The sequence below is a fragment of the Cynocephalus volans genome, chromosome 6, assembly GCF_027409185.1.
Source record: "Cynocephalus volans isolate mCynVol1 chromosome 6, mCynVol1.pri, whole genome shotgun sequence".
NCBI classification, from domain to species: domain Eukaryota; kingdom Metazoa; phylum Chordata; class Mammalia; order Dermoptera; family Cynocephalidae; genus Cynocephalus; species Cynocephalus volans.
The window spans coordinates 127,367,493-127,388,217 of record NC_084465.1 but is presented as its reverse complement, the minus strand read 5'-3'; the positions used below and the strand labels follow the sequence as shown (position 1 = coordinate 127,388,217).

The following is a 20,725-nucleotide window of genomic DNA, read 5'->3' as shown; positions in this document are numbered from 1 at the left end:
TAGGTATTTCTATTATGTCAGCTTTCTGGAGATTTTCCAAAGCTTGGTGACTTACGCAAAGTCATACAGCCAGGAAATTATTTAACTACAATTCAAATTCAATCCCGGGTTCAACAGGATATTCCTATTTCTCACTTATTCTAGTTAACCCGTGGATGGAACGGTCAATAATGACCTTCAATTCATCATCTTTCTTATTCTTCGTAGTCTCTTAATGGTATAGTGCGATGATTTAATAGATTAGTGATAGTTCTCAGGTTGTCTTGGGTTTGTCCTTTTCTCTCCTGAGGTCACATTACGTGAGATCATGCATCAACCCTTAAATGGCACTTTCTTCTGGTCCCTTCTACAGAATCATACCAAAATATATAGATTTTTCTATCCCTTCCCAGACCAATCTTTGGTAGATCACCCAGCACTTTCCCAAAGAGACAGGCTCTCCTTTGAAAGAAGGCCACTCCCCTTGAACACCCCAATTAACCTAGACGCACGTCCCACCTGGAAGGGAAGAGAGCGGGCTCTGTAGGGACCCTCAAAACAGCATTTACTTTCCTTCCATAAGACCTACTTTTTGCCCAAGGGAGCTAGTCCCAGTATCTGTTGATTCTCTGTCATGATTAAGATCTGGATCTGCCTTATCCCAGCTCTTCAGATAAACAATATCGCAGGGCAAGAAAACCAAACAGAACGTTTTAGAATTTTGTGTCTTCCTTATGTAAGTTTTGATCTCCAAGTACAATTAATGACTTGCTGGGGGTGTATTAATAGAAGAAAGGCGACCATCACGGATGCTGCATATTCCGATGATGACAAGTAGAAGCGAACAATGACTGTGTTCTGGACTGGAAATCTCCTGCCGTCACCAAAGTTATTATGTCATGATCTCGGAGCTTGTCTCACATTCCGACTGACATTTCTCTTCTTCTCCCAACCAGTTAGAGCTGAAACCTCAAGGCCGAATGCTGATGAATGCAAGATACTTTCTGGAAATGAGTGGCAAGTGACATTTCTTCTTCCTGTTTGGGGGTGAGGGGGGCATGGAGTTCTCTTCAGGTGCACTTTCTTTTATTTTTGCAATTATCGTAGCAAAGAACTGGGGGGGAAGTGGAAGCACAAGAAATTTTCTTAAAATTCCCAGTGGTGCTCAGGCATGAATTGAAAATACACTGTCTAGGCCAGATAATCATAGAAACATAAAACATTTACAGCATTCATGTTTAAATGGTGTGAATTCATATGCCCAGTGCTTGTATAGGCTGCCTTTATTTTAATCTGGGAATTCAATGTGAATACAAAAGACTCTGTTTATATGTCACCGTGTGTGTGCAGATTGTCTGTGTATAAATGATGTGCTATATAACAAGCTATCACACTATTGTAGAATATGAAACAAATAAAAAACAATAAATATTTTTCATAAAACTGGCAAAATGCTAATGCTTACAGTTCATCTCCTCAAATCCTTTTAGGAGTAAGGAAGGGTAAGAAAACGCATGGCTAAAGAGTTTCAGTTCCATGTGACAGGCAGATTTTGGTCACAGAAGTTAATTTACAAGCACGTTGTGCTCGGTGCCTGCAACAGCCTGTCAGTGCTGCTTAAATGAAACAAATTCTACTGCTCAGAAAATCCTAAGCCTCAGAATGGACATGTGAACTTACCAATGGTAAACTATTCCTTTTTTTTTTTTAAGTGAGTTTTAGTTTAGAGATTTACGGTGCTATCTGGGTTTTTGCTTAACACATATGATTCCTTTGGGTCCAGATTCAAGCAAATACATTGGAGAAAACAATATTATGAGATAACCAGGGAAAACTTGAACACTCGCCAGATATTTGATAATATTGAGGCACAGTTATTTATTTTTTAGGTGTGATGATATTGTGGTTATGCTTTTTAAAAAGGGGTCCTAATCTTTTATAGCTATATGCTGAAATATTTATAGATGAAATAATATGGTACCATGAATTTGCTTCAGAATAATCCATTGGCACAGGATTGGGGAGTGGACGGAGGCATATTAGAAGAGAGTGGCCATGAATTGATAATTGTCAAAGCTGGATAATTGGCACTTGGAAATTGATTACAGTATTTGCTCAACTTCTGGTGTACATTCAAAACTTTTTATAATAAAATTTTTTTAAAAGACAAAAAAGAACTGAGAAGGGAGAAATGTACTCTGAACTTTTTTTTTTTGTCTTGGAGGCTGTAGATACATACATGTAATTATACCATTTTAGAGTTGTCTAAATAAGGGAGTGATTGTAGGATATCTAAATAACCAGATTTGCATGAAAAGTAAAAGTACTGGCCTAAATTATATTACCAATAATGTTTAACTCCTTGAATAAGAGAGTGTACTCTTCCCATTAGTTTAGAATATGACCCAGTGTAAAGTGAAAAAGGTCCTCCATCAGAGTGCAAGTATTTTTGGTAAATAGTTTGAAGACCCCTGCTTTGCAAACAATTCCATAGATATTTCTCCCATTACTACAGAACTTAAATTTTCCATAAGAATGAGAGAGCAAATTCAGGTGGGGCAAAAGCAGTGATACTTCACAAACAATAATTATACAATCCCAGGAATTTTTTTAAAGAATAAAACTTTGCAATATTTAAAACTTTTTATATCTAGACTCAAATTGAGACTCCACCTCTAAATTTTTGTATATCAAAAAATTTTAATTTTTAACAACCAATATTATGAAGGAACCTAACTAGAAAATTCCTTGTTGGTAACAAGGAGAGAGGTACAGGGTATCATTTAATTTTAGGAATGTTTATTTTTCTGTATAAGTACTAGACTTCTGAAGGATTCAGAAAAGCAAAACATGGACTTTTACATTCAGGAAACAAAAACCCAGATTGGAGAGGTGGTACAAATTAGACACTTAGAGAAGAGTTATATCCTAAGCCACGTAAATACTGATTAACCAAGAGATCAGCGTGGGTTGCTTTCATCCTAGAAGATTTCATAGTGTGGGCACTGAAGGATAACTGGAGTTGAGGTTTGCAAAGAAGAGGAATAGCATTGTAGGAGGAAAAATCAGGCTTGAGCAAAAATATCACATGGATGGGCACTTTGAGGAAACCAGCCTAGGTAGACTCGTAAGCCTAGCTAATATCAGAATGAGAGCTTGGAGCCAGCTTTGGGTCAGGCTTTGAGCTGATGGGAAGAGTATACTTTCTCTTATTCTAGTAATGAAACATTATTGGCCTATGAAATTTTATTTAGGCTATGGAGAGGTGACGAGAATCTGGTCTAGGGGTGTGGTTGGAGGAATAACGTAATAAGCAGAGCCTGAGAGAAAATAAGGTAGCAGCAAGATCTCATGGCATTGCAGATGAAAGGGTATGCCTATTATAAATACATAGGTGCAGTGCTTTATAATTTTTTAAAAATGAAAGTTGAATGAAGGGTGAAATGTTGCAGATATCCCATAAAATAGCTAGACTGGGCTAGACTGGGAAAATGATGATAGGAGTAGCAGAGATGGGGGATATGGAAGAGAAGGCAAATGAGGGGAGATAAGGAATTCAAGCTTGGATAACATGTAAGATGACATTATGCCTCCTGCTTCCCTTTTCAGTGGACTCTTCTCTGTCCCGCTGGGAAGTAAATGGCTTCACTCTCCATAGACAGATCCCTTTGCTCTTTGTCTTTGAAAACCTTCATTCACTGATTTCTGTGCTGGAATCACTTTTTCTCTTCTTCCTCTGTTCTCCTAACATCACTCTTGTGGCTGCATAATTCACCTTTGCCATTGCATACCCCACCCTGCTGTTTCACACCTTCCTGTACTTTATCTCTAGCAACTCGGTAACCAACCTTCACCCACATGTCAGCACTGGGAATCCTGCACCTGCCGGGACTCAGACCCAGACCTGGCTCTCTCAGAGCTCCTCCCCTCCTCTGTCAATTCCGCCCTCCTCTCACTCATAGGTGAGAGACTTTACCCTAATCTAGTTTCTCTTTCACCCCACTTATTAACCCACTTCTGGTACTAACTCCTTACCTAGCCTGGCCCCGTGATAAGGCCCTGCCAGCACCCTGCTCACATTAGTTCCCTCCTCGCCATAGATACTCTGATCTCCAAATCATGCATTCTCCCCTCTCACTCTCCTGCCCTGCTAGGAAAAGTCATTTGCTGAGTCCATTACACATAGATGCTTCCAGATGATGCTCCTGTTTCAGACAATAGTTAACCTCTTGGTAGGCCTCTCCAGCTAGGTTCACTATCATTACTTTTATTTTTATTTATTTATTTATTTATTTATTTATTTTGTCTTTTTCGTGACCGGCACTCAGCCAGTGAGTGCACCAGCCATTCCTACATAGGATCCGAACCCGCGCCGGGAGCGTCGCTGCGCCCCCAGCGCCGCTGCGCCATGGGCTCGACCCTCATTACTTTTAATTCTATGGAATTTAAATTACAAAATTTCAAGTGTCCAAATTAAATTGTGTCCAAAATTACGCTTACCATTTTCACCAGCAGTCTATTCCTTTTGTACTCAGTAACACAGTTAATTGTTACTCTCGGCAAAACCTGGAAGTAATTTTTATAGCTTCCTTTGCCTTCACCTCCTGCATCAATCAGTCAGTCGTGTCTGTCCATGTTGCCTGGTCAGTATTTTTCAGTGTTATCCCCTGCTTACATCTTTGTTACCTCCTGCTGTATCCCACTCATTCTCCTATGCGGCTGCTAGCGTGGACCACGTCAAGCTCCAGTCTGACCAAGCCATGCCTCTGCTTCTCCCCATGCCCCTGCTACAGACTTCCAGTGTTTGCAGATTATCTACAGGACAATGTTCAAACTGATCTGATACCTACACATCTTCTGGATGTGACCACAGATCTTTTCTGCTTTACTCTCTCTACTCTGTCAATACCCAACTACTCCAGAACCAAGTCTCTTCCACCTAGAGAGACTTGGAAATATGTATACCCATAGATGTCTATCACCTAGAGAGAACACCTTCTGTTTTTCCCCTCCATACCTTTACCCACGCATAAGTAGGAGTTATTTATCCTTCAGAGCTCTGTTCAGAAATCATCTCTGCCGGAACCTTTCTTGTCCAACCTTCCTCTCTTTCTCACCTCCACCTACCTGTACCTGCCTCAGCTTGTAAAGTTTTCTCACCTCTGTCATCCCATAGCATCCTGTGAATACTTCTGTTCAGACATTTACCACATTGATTATCTGATTTCTGGACTCTCGACTCCTTGCAGGACAGCAACAATCAAACCGCATCACTTATCTCCTTATTCCAGGGCCAGGTTGCAGGTTAGGCAGGTAGGAAGTACCCGGTGAATGTTGAACTGTTCAGTTGGACTCGCTTGACGTTGAGAAATGCCTTTCATTTCCTTTTGATTCCCATGCAATGGCTATTGCTAATATGTCATCCTCCTTGGTTTCTGAGGGTGTCTTCTCCTCTCCCTCTTGGAGGCTGACCTTGCCTCCCAGAGTAGCTGGTAGAGACTCCACTTTCTGTCTGTCTCTGCACGTCAGAACGCGGCTGCTTCCTCATGCCTTGGCTTCCTGCTCCTGCGCCTCAGAGAGCCCCTGCCTTTCTTGGTCTCACACCTGTCATCTCCAGCAGCCCTGGTCATTGATACCTTCCTCTCTAACAACTTCAACTTCTCCTTCTCTTTGTGGTTTTCTCCTCATTGCCAAGATCTATTGTATTAAGCTATCCCACCCAATCTTGAAAAAACTCTTTCTTTTAACCATTTTACCTCCATGAGTTTTTCTTTTCTTTCCTTCCCTGACACATTTCTTGAAAAAGTAGTTTCTATCTATTAGCTCCTGTTTTTTCACTACTCCCTCAATTCTTAAACCCTAAGAGCCTGGCTTATATTTCAGCCATTCTGCAGAAATGGGTTTCTCCAAGATTACGAATCCTCAAAACACATTCTTATTTCTTAGCCTTTAATTTCCTTGACATCTATCAGTCAATGTTGAAAATCCCATTCTTTTCTGTTTTGCCTAATGGGATATTGTCCAGGATTTCCTCTTAATTTTTCAGTTTCCTCTTTTTGGTCTTTTTTGTGATCTATTTTCTTACCTTCTAAAAAAATATGGGTATACGTCTCTCCAAGTCTATTCCACACCATCATGTACTGCCTCTTAACAGTTAGCTGTTCTCGTGTGTGTACCATGTCCCCATGACTTAACTGTTTACCGCTCAAGGGTTAGGAATTCCATCTCATATTTCTTTAGAACACTCAGCATAGCAATTTACTTACAGCTGCTCAGGAAATGTTTGTGATTTGGTTGACTACAAACAAGCAATAGATTAGACTAAATAAATGTATTAGGAGCCATTAGTATAAAAGAAAAAAGCAAACATGTAAAAACCCATGAGTTTAATCAAGCCAATAAATAAATAGAGGAGCAAATTGCTTCAGAAATAAATATAGTCAGTACCAAAAGAATTAAAGAAGTTCTGTGTTCTTACATTTACTCTCTTATAATGACTGAAATGGGTAGAGGATAAAGGAAATCACAGGAAGGAAACTCATTTCCAACACTTCCTGATTTTTTAAAAATTTACAGTATTATAGTTTATGCACACACTATACACACACATACATTTTTACAGTAATACCATTAAGATTCCCAGAATAATTAAATTTTATTCCATGAATTTAAAAGCTTTTTTTTTTTTTTTACTTTATTTTATTTCATTTACTAGCATCTGGACCAAAATAGACATGAGTCAAATGTTACTAGCAAATGACCTAATACCAGTCACAAGTTGTAAACAGATCTCAACACTTCTACCAGAACTTGTGGAAGAAGATATCAACCCAATGGCCCTTAATTTAACCCCTAGTTCACCAAGCCTAATTTATTTCCAGCCTAGTCCCAAGTAAAAAGACCTAAATTACCTAGCCTTCAAGTATTAGGCAAAGTAGTGTGCCCGTCTATGGAACTGTTTGTTTATGTTTATTATTATTATTTGTTTATGTTTATTATGGAACCGGCTATTGGGAAAGGTCTTAATCTGGGAGCTTGGGGTTAAGCGGATCTGTGGACCACTACACAGAAGACTTGAGTCCTAAAATATGTCATGGGACTTGGCTGGATTCCTGGGGAGCGATCTCCACCTGCACAGCCCCTCCTTTGTCTCCTGGCGTGTTTCTAGCCTAGCCTCTGGTAGGGGCTGGAAGATCAGGTACCTTGGCAGGGGCCTCTGTTTCAGGGTAATGCCACTGCTTAGCTAGAATTGAAGTAATTTAGTTTAAGTATTGTTAGCTCTTTAATATTTGTGAAATCGAATGAGTCCTTTACTCTTGCCTAAACTTCAATGTTTTGTATTTGTAAAAACAAAAGAATATGTAACCCAAGAATCTTCAAGCTATTACAAAATTACAATTCTAGGAGTTATAATCATTAAATTTTTATTCTCATTTTTGTGATGATTATTATTTTTTATGTTTTTTGTTTACTATTTACCATGTTATTCTGTCTCACCTGCTGGGGTGTTCATCGTGCAGTTTAGCCATGACTGCCTTACCATTTCATGGTTTTTGAGGACCTGGGTTACAGCCAGGACATCTCGAGCATTCTCAGAATTCTACCATCTTACAGTCCTTCAGCATTTGGGGAAGAAATCCTCTGAGAATAGGGAACTGTGAACAATGACTACCCAAAACACCCACATCAACAACCAAGAGCCCAGGGTGAACTGAAGAGCTGTGCATTTGATGGTTTGATGCAGAGGACTAGGCAATGCACAGGCTTACCTAGTCATTCAGAAATTGCATTGATCTATCAACTTTTTGGCCTTTTCCACATTGACCAGTATAGTCCATAGCTGGAGTATACTATCCCTGCGAACTTCAGGAACTGGAACGTAAACAACTTCCCAAAGTTCTGCCCACACACAAAAGTTTGACCAGCTCCTTTCAGGCCACTGTAGCCTGTCTGCAAACAACCAGATATAAAGCATCCTGGCACCTCAGAAATGACGTTCCCAAGCTGCTGTCAGTAACCACATTATTCTCTAGAATTACACACAGAAGAGCATTTGCCACTTCCTGCCTATTCTGGCTGATTCATCACTGGCAGTGAAGAGGGAGGTTGATAAATACTCTAAAATTTCTGATGTCTGGTTTTAAAGACTAAAAGAGGATAGCTTGGCCCAGGCCAAGAGGAATGGAGGAACGTCATTGTGTCGGTCCTCTAGGAGCACACCCTGGGAGAGTCTGCATTACAGAATTAATTACGAAGCTTGGTGCTGTAGCTGCCTTAGTGAGCACCTGGAATTGCACAGGCTGAGGCGTTGATGCCCGCCCACCTCTGTTCCTTGCCCATCTCCCTCCCTCCCCACCTAGCCACCATGGTCATAGGCAGAGCTTCACTTGTCCCCTGTCCTCTTCCTACAGACACGAAGGACATGAATGAATTCGAGACCGAAGGCTTCTTTGCTTTGCATCACCGCCGAGGAGCCATCAAACAGGCCAAAGTCCACCATGTCAAGTGCCACGAGTTCAGCGCCACCTTTTTCCCACAACCCACCTTTTGCTCTGTCTGCCACGAGTTTGTCTGGTATGGTGACGCACATTCCTCTCCGGGACTCAGGGTGTGCAACCTGTTCTGCTCCCCACGGCCTGCCTGCATCCAGGGCTATGCAGAGTGTGATCAATGAAAGGTTTTCATATGTGGCTCCTCTAGAGCAAGGAAGTCCGTCCAGGCAAAAACAGACCCAAGGGACTCTAGTTTCTGGTGAAACAGGAGGCTGCTTGGGCAGGAGCAGGGAAGAGAAGCAGGGGTGTCTTTATAACAAGCCCAGTTTTCCATTTGTCCACAAAACATGCACAGCCTCAGCAGCCCAGCTGCATTGGTTCTGCTGTCTGCAACAGCCAGCACCTTCCCATCATAATGGGTGGTTCAGATGTTTACCAGGCTCTTGGGTTCCTTAACAGCCCTCAAGCAGAGATCAGTTTAAGCCTCGGGAACCACAGAGCAAAGGCTGTGACGCTGGAGACACAAAATGCCTCTTAGTTCTGGTTCTCAGCACCCTCGCCTAGCAAGGGATGCCCCTTGCTTTGGGCTGCTGCGGAATCCATGAATGCACAGGTCTTGCCTACCCAGGGTGTCCAGCGGTCACACAGACTTCTGCTGGATTTTCATCAACCTCTTTTCATCTAGTTATTTGAACCTCCTTCCTAACAGTGGGTGTTACCCAGGTATCGGTCCTAAGCTTACAACTTTGCTGGTTGCAAATATTCTCAGACACTCAGAGGAAATAAAATGTTATATCTTTGTTCTATAAATGTGTTATAAATGTCTTATATAGAGTAAACTTAGTGAGACGATGAAATGTTTTTTCCCTTCTGGAATGGATTTTTTACTTATTTTAAAATAAGCTTTTAAAATTAAATTTGAGGATAGGTTTAGACTTTTTCCCTTATTTTTATAGCAGTTTTAGTTTTACAGAGAAATTAAGCACGAGGTACATATAGTTCCCATACCCACCCTACACCCACATACAGTTTCTCCTGTTATTGACATATTGCATTAGTGGGGTACATTTGTTACAATTATGAATCAATATTGATATATTATTATTCACTTAATTTTACATTAGGGTTCCCTCTTTGTGTTGTACAGTTCTGTGGGTTTTGCCAAATGCGTAATGTCGTGGATTCACCATTATAGTATCATGCAGAAAAAATCACCATTATAGTATCATGCCCTAAAAATCCTCTGTGCTCTACCTATTCATCCTTCCTCCCTCATCCCCTGAAACAAGAGCTTCAGAGACAATGAATTTTTAACTGTGGCCCATGGAAATTCACTGCTTCGAGCCCATGATACATTTTGGTCACACATTTTCAATCTCTACATGTTTGTTTGGAAAACACGAAAAGGAAAAGAAAATCAACAGCTCCTCATTTATTTAATTATCAAACTTTTTTTAAACAAAGCAGCTTAACATAAAAAAACACTATGTTAGCACTCTTGGCAAATGATACACCAGGACTGCTGATCAGAAACACTCTATGATTTGGGAAGCTTTGCAATCTCGTTCACCTCTTAAGTGCTTGGGGGGCTGATATTGCCATGAACATCCAAATAAACCTGCCATGTGCTTTATTACAGGGGTCTGAACAAGCAGGGCTACCAGTGCCGACGTAAGTGAGAAGGATTTCTGTCGAACTGTCGTCATTTTTTTTTCAGTTGTTCCGTAACTTCTGGAAATCTTAAGCTGCAATCATTTCTTTTCAGAATGTAATGCAGCAATTCACAAGAAGTGTATCGATAAAGTCATAGCTAAGTGCACAGGATCAGCTATCAATAGCCGAGAAACCATGGTATGTAATTAGATTCCTCTTGTCATCTGACGTATGATGATTTTTATCCTGACATTAAATTTTACAGCCCACTAATTCTCTTGAATAATGCCTGAACTTGAATCCTTAAACTTATCAATGAACATCAATCTTTCTACACCTCTTTCCTCTTCAATAATGATTATTACTGCTACCAAAACAAAGGGATGATTAAGAAGGGCACAATAAGAATGTAAATCACTCTACCTCTTCCAGAGAAATGTAATAGAATGTAGTGGCCAGAAAGCATAGTTTTCATTAATTATATAAGAAAAAGCAGGTGGCATCTACAGCTAGAAGTGGCAGCTAAAGACTAAATAAAGGTGAACGATTATAAAATACAGAGACATAAGCATTCACAGTGTAGTAAGAGATGGTGGCAGAAGTATAATTCTTATGTCGAGAGGCAAATATTTCTTGCCGAGTGAACTTTGAGTATAGTCTGAAGACAGGTTAGATTTTACCTCACGGAGAAGGGAACCTGAATTAGAAGGTTGGGCAGCCTGTCATTATAAAACATTTTGACTTCCCTCTCCCACCTTTTTCTTCATTCAACAACAATTTACTGAGCATCTGGTGTGTGAAAGATACTATACTGTGTACGATGTGTGGCACAGCACAGAGCAGGTGTGGTCCTGCCCTTATGGACTCTCCCGCAAAGTTGGGGAAACAGATAATAAACAAACAGCCATGTATGGTTTTGATTTATATTAAGTTCTGTGAAGACAGCAATCAAGGCACAAGGATGGAGAATGATAGGGTGGTCTACCTGGACTGAATGGCCAGGGACTCTCCCCAAGGGCCAGAATGTTTCAACTAGGAGCTGAAGGGTTAGAAGGAGCCAGTTATATGGACAGCAGAAGGAATAAGGCTCCAGACAGACTGGAGAGTCCAGCATTTTCTAGAATCTGAAATGAGACCAGTATGGCCAGAGCAGCAAGGACCAAAGAGAGAATGGAACACAAAGCTCGGGAACTTGGCAAGACCTAGGTCATGCAGGGCTTCTTTGTACCCTGGAAAAATGATTGACTTTATGTGGCTTGTCATAGGGAGCCCACTTTGCGATGCTGGGGGGGGGAAACAGTGTGTTGAGATATGAAAGTAAAACCAGAGATCAAAGAGAGACACTAAGGGGGCAGGTTGATGGTTTGAGCCCAGTGAGCAGATTTTCAGGTGATTTTGATTAGAAATGACTGGATTTTTGAAAGCATCAAATGTGAAGAATGAAAGACAGATATAAGGATGGTGTGCAAGGTTCTGGCTTCTTCCCGAAGTTCTGCAGATGTTGAGCAAAATTCATGACACTGTGGTTGAGACTAGAAGGAGAGATCTGGGAGGAGGAGTAGATGTTTCCATTTTGGACACGTTCAGTCTGAGATGCCTGTGGACTCCAGGTGGAGGTTATCAGTGAGGCAATTTCGTACGAGCGTGAGAGTGACTGTCATACAGGTGCAATTTAAAGCTGCTGAAGAGGTTACCTAGTGAAGGAAGAGAGAGAGAAGAGGGCTCAAGACTGGGGCAAAAGAATCTAAAATTAGATGTTAGGTAGAAGAGAAGTGGCAGAGACAGAGAGTGAGAACACGGGTTCACACACTGAGTGTGTGAAGTTACAGACGCCGGGAAGAGAAGGGCTCAGCTGTGTTCCTGCAGGTAAGACACTGAGAAAAATGACGGCCATGTGGACATCTCTGGAGCCCTTGGTCAGAGAAATTTTAGGGGAATCATGGAGGTATTAGCCTGCATTGAGGGTGACTGAAAGTGATGATGTGGAAACAACCTGTATTAAGATTATCAAGAAGGTCAACCATGAAGGAGATGTTGAGCAGAGTGGTGGCTAGAGGGACATAAGACAGCCACGGCCAAGCCAAGCCATCAAATCTGTTGGCGAGAAGGAAAGAGGCCAGCGCAGGTGCAGGTGGGGCGCTGCAGACAGAGGGCGCCTCACAGTTTTAACAGGAAGAGAGCAGGCCAGGTGGCTCCTGCTGAGGCAGGTCTGTGATTTGGAGGTGAGAAGACAGGCGCCCGAATAGACAGCCTGTATCCTCAACAGAGTCTGAGGTTGGGGCAAGGAAGAAGAGAAGGCAGCAAGTGACTTTGACGGATAAGGAAGATCTGTGAAATAATTATCCTAGAGATGAGAAAGCACGGAGACGGGTGGGAAGCAGTGGGACTGTGGAGCCGAGCTGGAAGGCCACTTGAGTTTGACGGGATCGACCCGCCCAGGTGTGTTGTTTTGTCCATCACAGGGGCAGGTACAGGGAAGGCAAATTGGCTGAGTTTTTCCAGAGTAGAATTTTTTCTAAAATTTAGAGCCAGAAGAGGATAATCTCATATTAACAATGATCCTGCTAAGGCTCAAAGAGGTTAAAGTAGTTTGTTCAAGGTCGATCACCTTTAAGTGGCAGACCTGGGACTGAAATTCAGATCTCAGTCTCCTAGATCATGTTTTTGTTTGTTTAGATCAAATTGCCCCCTCCTAGCTTTCTCCCTTTACTGGATGCCTTCAGCTTTTCTAGAAAAATCCAGAATCATCAGCATTACTGTTAACCTCAATGGCTAAGAAAATCCCTGCCACAAAGTATTCAGAAACTGTTAGTTAAATGAATGAATGAATGTGTGGTGAATGTTATGTTCTCTAGGGATATTTTTTCTTTTTTTTTCCTTTTTTTTTTTTTTTTTTTGTCCTTTTTTGTGACCGCGCTCAGCCAGTGAGCGAACCGGCCATCCCTATATAGGATCCGAACCCGCGGCGGGAGCGCTGCTGTGCTCCCAGCGCCGCACTCTCCCAAGTGAGCCACGGGGTCGGCCCTATTTTTTATTTTTTGCTCATTCAAGGGGACACCATCCTTCTGTGCTCCTGTGCCTGGAACGGTATTATCAATAGAAACAGGAGAGCCACATGTGTGATTTAAAACTTTCAAGTAGCTTCATTTAATGAGGAAAGAAGCAACGAGTGAAATTAATTTTAATAATATATTTTGTTTAACCTAATTTATCCAAATATTATCATTTCAACATGTAATCAATATTAAAAAATTAATGAAACATTTTACATTTTGGGGGGTACAAAAAGCACTGGTTCTGGATGGAAGGAGAAAAGGAAATACTGATCTTAAAACAGGAAGAGGAGTTTCATTTATTTAAATGGGAGCAGCGTTTCCTTAGCTCCCATTTTGATAAGTCACTGGAGGCCCCTCTCTCCTGAAACATCAGCCTGGCGGTGCGGATGCTTTGGGCACCGCTGTCTGCAGAGGGCGAGCTTGCCTTCCCCAGGGGAGCTGAGGGCTGCCTGCCCCCTTCAGCCCTGACCATAAGGCTGGACAAGCAAAAATGACCATCAAAATACAGCCGTGCCAATATTCTTGTTATTGGTCACTGTTAGTTATGTCGGGAACCTCGAAAGCCAGGACCCCAGGGACATTCCCAGGGTCTGACCTCCTGCCTTTCTTCCAGTTCCACAAGGAGAGGTTCAAAATCGACATGCCGCACAGGTTCAAAGTCTACAATTACAGGAGCCCGACCTTCTGTGAGCACTGTGGGACCCTGCTGTGGGGGCTGGCAAGGCAAGGACTCAAGTGCGACGGTGAGTCGGGTGAGAGGTGAGCCAACCACACAGGGATGCCCGCGTGAGCCGTGCATGCACTGAGGCCTTCTGGAGAGCGGGAGGGGGCTGTGCAGAGACGATGTCCCCTCCCCCAGCCTGAGGAGTGTGATGTGAGTTTGAACATGATCTCCCCAGGATGGTACAACCCTGCCCTTCTTTTCCTTCCACTACAACATGCTCACATCCCATAAAAGGGAACGCAGTCCAGGTTCAAGGTCAAGGCTCCTGGCCCTTTGCCACTTGCTGTTCCACAACCCAGGAGAGAAATGGAGGCAGCGTTTCTCCTCTGACTGTCCTCACCTGCTGTTTCTTCAGTGCGTTCTGGGCTGCCCCTTCTTAATTCTGGCAGGTCTTGCAGTGACATGCCCCTGCCCTTCCTTGCACCAGCTGGTAAGATTCTTCTAGAGTCTCATCACAATCCCATGAAGGAGCAGCCCAGCATGGCCATTTGGTTGGTGCTTGCTCCACACAGAGGGGTTCTGTGACTTTGGCTTGGGAGTCTATCCCTGAAGCGCTGCTGTGAATGCAGATCACCCAGTAAGAGGCCAGGTCCAGGCCCGACCACTGTTTCCCCTTCTCTGGGTTTCCTCAAAGGCTCAGATTGCAGGAGAGCCTACGCCTGCCATTCTCTTCTGAGGAGCTACTCAGACTTACCCCGGAAAAAGGAAACACAAAAAGGCTTTCTTGCTCTAGAACTCCCAGTTGCTAAGGCATAGCCTTTGGAAACTGGGATGCTGCCACACCAGGATTAGGGAGTAGGGAGAAGAAAAAAAAATCCCAGCAAGAACTGACAAGGCACTCTGCCTTCTGGGTGGGGGTCAGGGTGGGGACAGGCCCAGATAATACAGTCACACAAAGAGGGCCTCCTGCCACAGCACTGACCTTTTGTGTGATGAACTATTTAATACATAAGCCACTTTTTTCTTTCCTGGCAGCTCTGTTTTAATGCACACCACCGTCTAGTGTCTGCATTGTACGCGCTAGAGTGGGCTGACCGAAGGTGGATGACCATCCCCCGCAGTCTCCCCTTCCCTGTCCCAAAGTGTTCAGGCCTGTGGAGCCCAGCGTGACATGTTAGTGGAGGCAGGAGGAGTTAGATGACCAAATCAGTACCTAAGGTAGTCACGGGTAGTCAACATTAATCTTGAGAATCCCTTCTTGGCCCTAAAATACCACCTTTTCTCTATATACCTGTTCAAGAATACCTGGATAGACAAAAAATAAAGTCCCAGTATTCTCATCATATGAACAGAAACGTGAATAATGGAAAGTAATGGAACTCCCACCGTGGGCCGGTGTTCCTGTGGCGGGCTCACGGTCAGGTTTCCCTCTGGGAGCCCAGTGTCCACTAGCCGAGGCCGGGCTGCTCCCGACAGCGTAACTACAAAGCCTGGAACTTCCCTGAGGATTCCCAGGCATTATTTCACCTGCTTGGTTCTATTCTTTTTCTCTAACATCTTTCCTCTCCATCCCACTCCCTCTACCCGCTCTCTCCTACCACCTTCATTTCCAGTAGCGCCTCCCTCTTTTCTTTCATCCCTCTCCCCCTTCCTTCTCTTCCCTCCCTTCCCCATTTCACCTTCCATTGTTGCTCCAGATACCCCCAAGCGTCCGTGTCCTCAGCTCCACATGCCCTCACCTCCTTCTCTTGACTCTTCTTGCTCTAGGCTTCTGTCTCACTCTTTCATCTTGCTTCCTTACAAGCCATCTTCCTGAGTAAGCCTCCTTTAGCCTGCACCCTGTCGTCTCTCCCTCTCTCCCTAATAATTCTCGTGAAAATAGTCATCAAAAGGAACTATTCGCACTCACAGAGATTGAGTTACCACCTGATAGGTTAATAACAAGCACCTACGACCTTATCATGGAGATGGTCACCTTTCTCCACCACAGCGTCAGAGACAAGCACAGACCTGGCTACAATGTTAAGGCACAAAGTAAAATCCCAATTCCATTGTGCTAAAAATCCTCGCTCACTGCGCCATTTATGTTGAAGGGATGAGTAACAAAATACTCAGGACCTCCCAAGTTAAAACCTAAAACCTCCTAAACTAGTGCAAAGTCAATTATGCTGACCATACAGCATTCAGAGCACCGTCATAGAAAACATCCTTACTCTACTAAAGACTTCAGAAATCCATAGATTTCACTTCAAATGGATTTTTGTGGCTATGCATATATACTGGGACTAGTAATAGTTTACAGTTATTTACATAGAAAATGTTGTTTTATTTTGTTTTATTATAAACTGTCTGAAGAAGAGTGGACTAGTTAAAACTAAAGGTGAGAGCTGCCAAAATTCACCTTAATGTTTTACTATGTATGTGCATGTGATAAATAAGAAGAGACATTGTATTCCTCGAGCACCTACTTGACAGCAATCACTGCGCTGAGCTCTGCCTGATTTCATAGCTCCTACTGCCTAATTCTGTTCTAGCAACCCCTACTTATATACTTTTGTAGACACAAGTAGTCCTTAAGATTAGAGTTCTATCAGCTGGAGTTTGGGAATTTTTATGTTAGATTTTTTTTATCTTTGTAATGGTGATGTTTCATAAGTGGAACTTGGATTTTCTAAAACTAAAGACATGGTATTGTAGTTGTCTTTACACACACTCACAGGCACACACACCCCAATCCAGGAAGGAGCCCACAGCCACAGGAAGTGGAGGTTAGTCCTGTTTTCAGAACTCATAAGTCAAAATGCTTGGCCAGAATCCTGGCTTCTCAGAGCTAGATGCCTGTGTAGATCCCTAGTCCAGGATGATGGGTCCCTAATCTGAGGTCGTGGAGGACACGTGACTGGCCCAAGGTCACGCAGGTCTGTGCAGCTGCTGCCAGTGCATGGCTCTCCCCCCCACCCAGTGCATGAGTGTTTCCCACTCCTCTTTCTTCAGCAAAATCTAGAATAATGCCTCCTATGACTTACCAAGATGAAAGAAAATTTTGGCTCCTTTTCTTGGAGCCCCTTTCTGAAACTGTGTTGTAGATGTGAATTGAAGCTGTTAATGACACGTGCAAGAAATATCACTTTCTTTATGGGATGCTAATCTAATAATTATAGGGGTCCTCTACCCTTCTTGTGATCATAAAAGATTTTGGAAAGCGTGTCTACAGGGGCCTGAAAAACAGGTAGTGGCTTTGCCACCTAGTTGCTGTTGGTGTCCCCATCCAGACCACCATGGTGAAGCCTGTGGCTTTCTGTTTCTGTACCACTTGTAGAGTTTTGTGATTTTTGTCAAAGCTGGGGTCTCCATACGTGCACTTTGCTGTGACATCTCCCCTGGCATTGCAAGCCAGCAAAGATTTCCGCCTTGCTCCTGGACTCACAAATGGTTGCTCTTCCCTTCCCAAGTCCAAGAGAGGTGAGGGGGCTCTCCCCTGCCTTAGTCCCCATCCTTCCTGCTCTCAGACACTTGCTCAGTCTCCTGCTCCTCAGGGACACCTAGCCAGAGGCCTTCAGTTCCTACCCACTCAAATCCTGAGACAAGGAACAACGCAGCCTGGCTTTCAGCAAGAGATGGCCTGGCCAGGAGGAGAGGGGGGGCCGGGGAGGGAAAAACAATTAAGGAGGAGAAGAAACCCCAAATAGTATTTCAACAAACTTGCCTACTGCAAGTAGAAATGCAGTAACAGTTCTGGAGAGGTCTTTTGGTTTGTTTGCTTTTCACCAGGTCTTGATAGCTTCTGACGTCCTCCTACCACCATGAAGGTGTCTGTAAAACAATAGCCCGGGTGGGAGCCTTTCTTCACCGTGGCTGTTGCTGTGGCCATGAGAAGTTTGGTGTAGCACTTTCTGAACAGCTCTTAGAAGGGCATCTGTTGATCAAAGTAGAGATGTTCGTGGCCTTAGGAAAATTACATCCTAAGGACAAGAGGAGGACACTGTGTGGAGGTGGGGGTGGGGTGGCAGAAGTGGACCCAGCGACAGAACAGGAGGAGAAGAGAGGCCCTTGTGCCTTCTCAGGTCCCACCGCCTTGCTCTGGGGAGGCCAAATAAGGGTGGCTGCTTAAGGGCCCCACAGTGTCCTAGAGGAGTAGATGGAGAGTAGAAGGGTCTCAGCACTGAAATGTCCCCACCTTTTCTGTTATTCCTTGTTCCAAAGAAAGGATTTCACTTTGGCATCCTCAAAATAGATTTTAGAAATAAAATTAATAAATAAAATGTCTAGATTTTCTGAGAGTGACCAGAAGTCCACTGGGTCCCCACTCGCTCACCCTCTCAGGTCTGTTTGCAAGAGACCCAGCTAACCTGGCTGTCCCCCATCACCCACGACACGCACACGCACGCACCTTTTACGGCCAAGTCTCAAGTGGAACTCCAGCTCTCCCCAGTGGGAGCCTGTGTCTCTGGGCCCCTTTCCCTCCTCCCTGTCCCACCCCAGCACCTGCACACGCCCCTCCACCATCGCACTTCTTCTCTGCAGGTGGAATCAGCCACCTGGCTCCAGCCTGGAGGGTGGAGGAGCTTCCCGCAGCCCGGGTGGGAGAGGGATGCTTGGGCTCCAGACAGGCGTGGGAGGGAGCATCCTTCCATTCCAGCATTTTGCATGACCACCAGGGAAGTCCTCCCCTCCCAGCTGAGGTTCAGGCCACATGCATACCTGCACTCCAACGTGAGGCTTTCCTCCCTGTGGACAAGGCTCGGCTCTACCCAAGAGGACTCATTCCAAGCACCACTGGTCCTTTTTCTCCTGTTCACCATCCTGCCGTCTTCCTTTCAGCATGTGGCATGAACGTACATCACAGATGCCAGACGAAAGTGGCCAACCTTTGTGGCATAAACCAGAAACTAATGGCTGAAGCACTGGCGATGATTGAGAGCACCCAGCAGGTAGGGAGAGCATGACACAGACACGTCCCTGTCATTGTGGCTGGACAGGGACCGCCTGAGCCCTCTGCTCTGTGATCTGTAGCAACCCTGCAGGACAAGGGAAATGTGCTCCTGAGCACTCACCTCGCCCCTGACTTTTATCCTCATGCCCATATCCTCCCCTTTTATCCTCATGCCCATATCCTCCCCAAGATCTTAAACTCTTCATGGAAGGAGCAGGGACAGAAACAAATTCATTAAAATTATTGAAGGTTCACTGCCATCTTCATACAGATGCATTAGGGATACAGTCACCTGGGGGAAAACATTTATTTGCTAGAATCATCCCCAGAGCCCCCTCAGAACACTGAGTCCAGGGTAACTTTTGCCTTACTATTTATACCTTGACATGGGCTGAATTTCTGTATCCAAGAGCAGCCCCTCTTGACTTAGCATTGCCTATGTAAGCTATTTTTCCATGCATTGACCTTCCATCTTTGTTTGTGATGGAATGACATGGGTAGCGTGTGAGAATCTGTTTAGCCCCAGAAAAGCATGAAGGAAGCAAGTACGTTCTGCTGGTGCATTAGATACTACGGACTCTCACAGGGTAGGGGAGCCGCAGAGTGCTGAGGGAAAGAAGAGCTTTAGCCATCCTATGCATTTTGGAATCTTGAATGGTTTCTGTCCCCATGGACAGCAGGACAAGCTGTCCCATCCGTGGGGGTCTGACTCTCTGTTTGTAATCTAGGCTCGCTCCCTGAAAGATACTGAACAGATCTTCAGAGAAGGTCCTGTTGAAATCGGTCTCCCGTGCTCCACCAGAAGTGAAACAAGACCTTCATCCGTACCGACACCAGGGAAAAAAGGTAGCTGTCCTGGTCCACTGTCAAATCTAAATCAGTAATTAATCTTAATGAACCTTAACCCAAGTCCTCTAGATTTAAGTTCTCAGTTTACCTGGTCTGTGGGCGATCCTTTTCTATTTCAAGATTACAGACCTACCCACCATGAAAGATAAACTTGGAGATCAAGAAATAAACGTAATGTTACAGAGGAGAGAGAGATTCTCAAAAAAGTTTTCTATGACTCCTCTGGCAGCAGGCCAGGACTAAACCCACTTAAAAGTTTTTGAAAGAAATATTTGGGTTAGACTTAGGAAGGGTGCCCAGGCAGTGAGGTGGACCATGCCTCAGTGTCTTGACTTGAGACTGATGAATGATGTAGTTCGGATCCTCAGCAATCTGCTGGGTTTCATTTCCACTTCTCTCACATATGATCCATAGAAATTGACTCCACCATGCCTGTGAGCCACACAAACAGTTGAGAGTCATTGTCCCTCGAATTTGGTTAAAATCCATATTTGTCCATGTTTTGACGTTATTAAAAGTGCTTGTTTGCTTTGCATATATCATCTTTCACTGATTGGAATATGTCTCTTAAGTTGAACTATTTCCCAGTCTATTGGATAGATAAAGAGACACAGTCCACACCCCAAATGCCAGGCTCACAGACAGGAGGTGCCACCCTCAGACAGATGGAAAGATATTAATGCTGCCTGAACTACAGGAACACCCCTTCCCAATAATTGTCAGTGGAGCCTCAGAACAGCAGGTGGAAAATAAATTGTGTTCTCTAAGTAATGAAAATGACCCTTCATCATGTTTATTTTTAACCACTGACTTGACATTTTCAGAGCCTCAGGGAATCTCCTGGGAGTCTCCGTTGGATGAGACGGATAAAATGTGTCATCATCCAGAACCTGAACTGACCATAGAAAGGCCATCTCTACATATGAAACTAAAAATCGACGATTTTACCTTGCACAAAATGTTGGGGAAAGGAAGTTTTGGCAAGGTATGCTGCTGTGCTATAGAATCCTTCGGGCCAGATTCCAGGAATTAAAGAGCAAAGCTTTTGGTCGGTGCAACGAAGCTCGTGGGACCAGAACTGTGTGTGGGTGTGTGGAGA

At 43.8% G+C, this 20,725-nt stretch overlaps 1 protein-coding gene across 5 annotated transcripts in view; it reads left to right on the top strand.

The window, feature by feature from the left end:
- Positions 1-20,725, top strand: part of PRKCQ (protein kinase C theta) — a 123,639-nt gene that overhangs the window by 54,975 nt on the left and 47,939 nt on the right. For all 5 annotated transcript variants that reach the window (XM_063100965.1, XM_063100962.1, XM_063100963.1 and 2 more), the window contains exons 4-11: positions 936-996; positions 8,391-8,553; positions 10,111-10,142; positions 10,237-10,322; positions 13,794-13,923; positions 18,666-18,775; positions 19,506-19,623; positions 20,451-20,611. In XM_063100965.1, the coding sequence (XP_062957035.1) occupies positions 936-996; positions 8,391-8,553; positions 10,111-10,142; positions 10,237-10,322; positions 13,794-13,923; positions 18,666-18,775; positions 19,506-19,623; positions 20,451-20,611 (861 nt within the window). The remainder of the gene's footprint in view (positions 1-935; positions 997-8,390; positions 8,554-10,110; positions 10,143-10,236; positions 10,323-13,793; positions 13,924-18,665; positions 18,776-19,505; positions 19,624-20,450; positions 20,612-20,725) is intronic.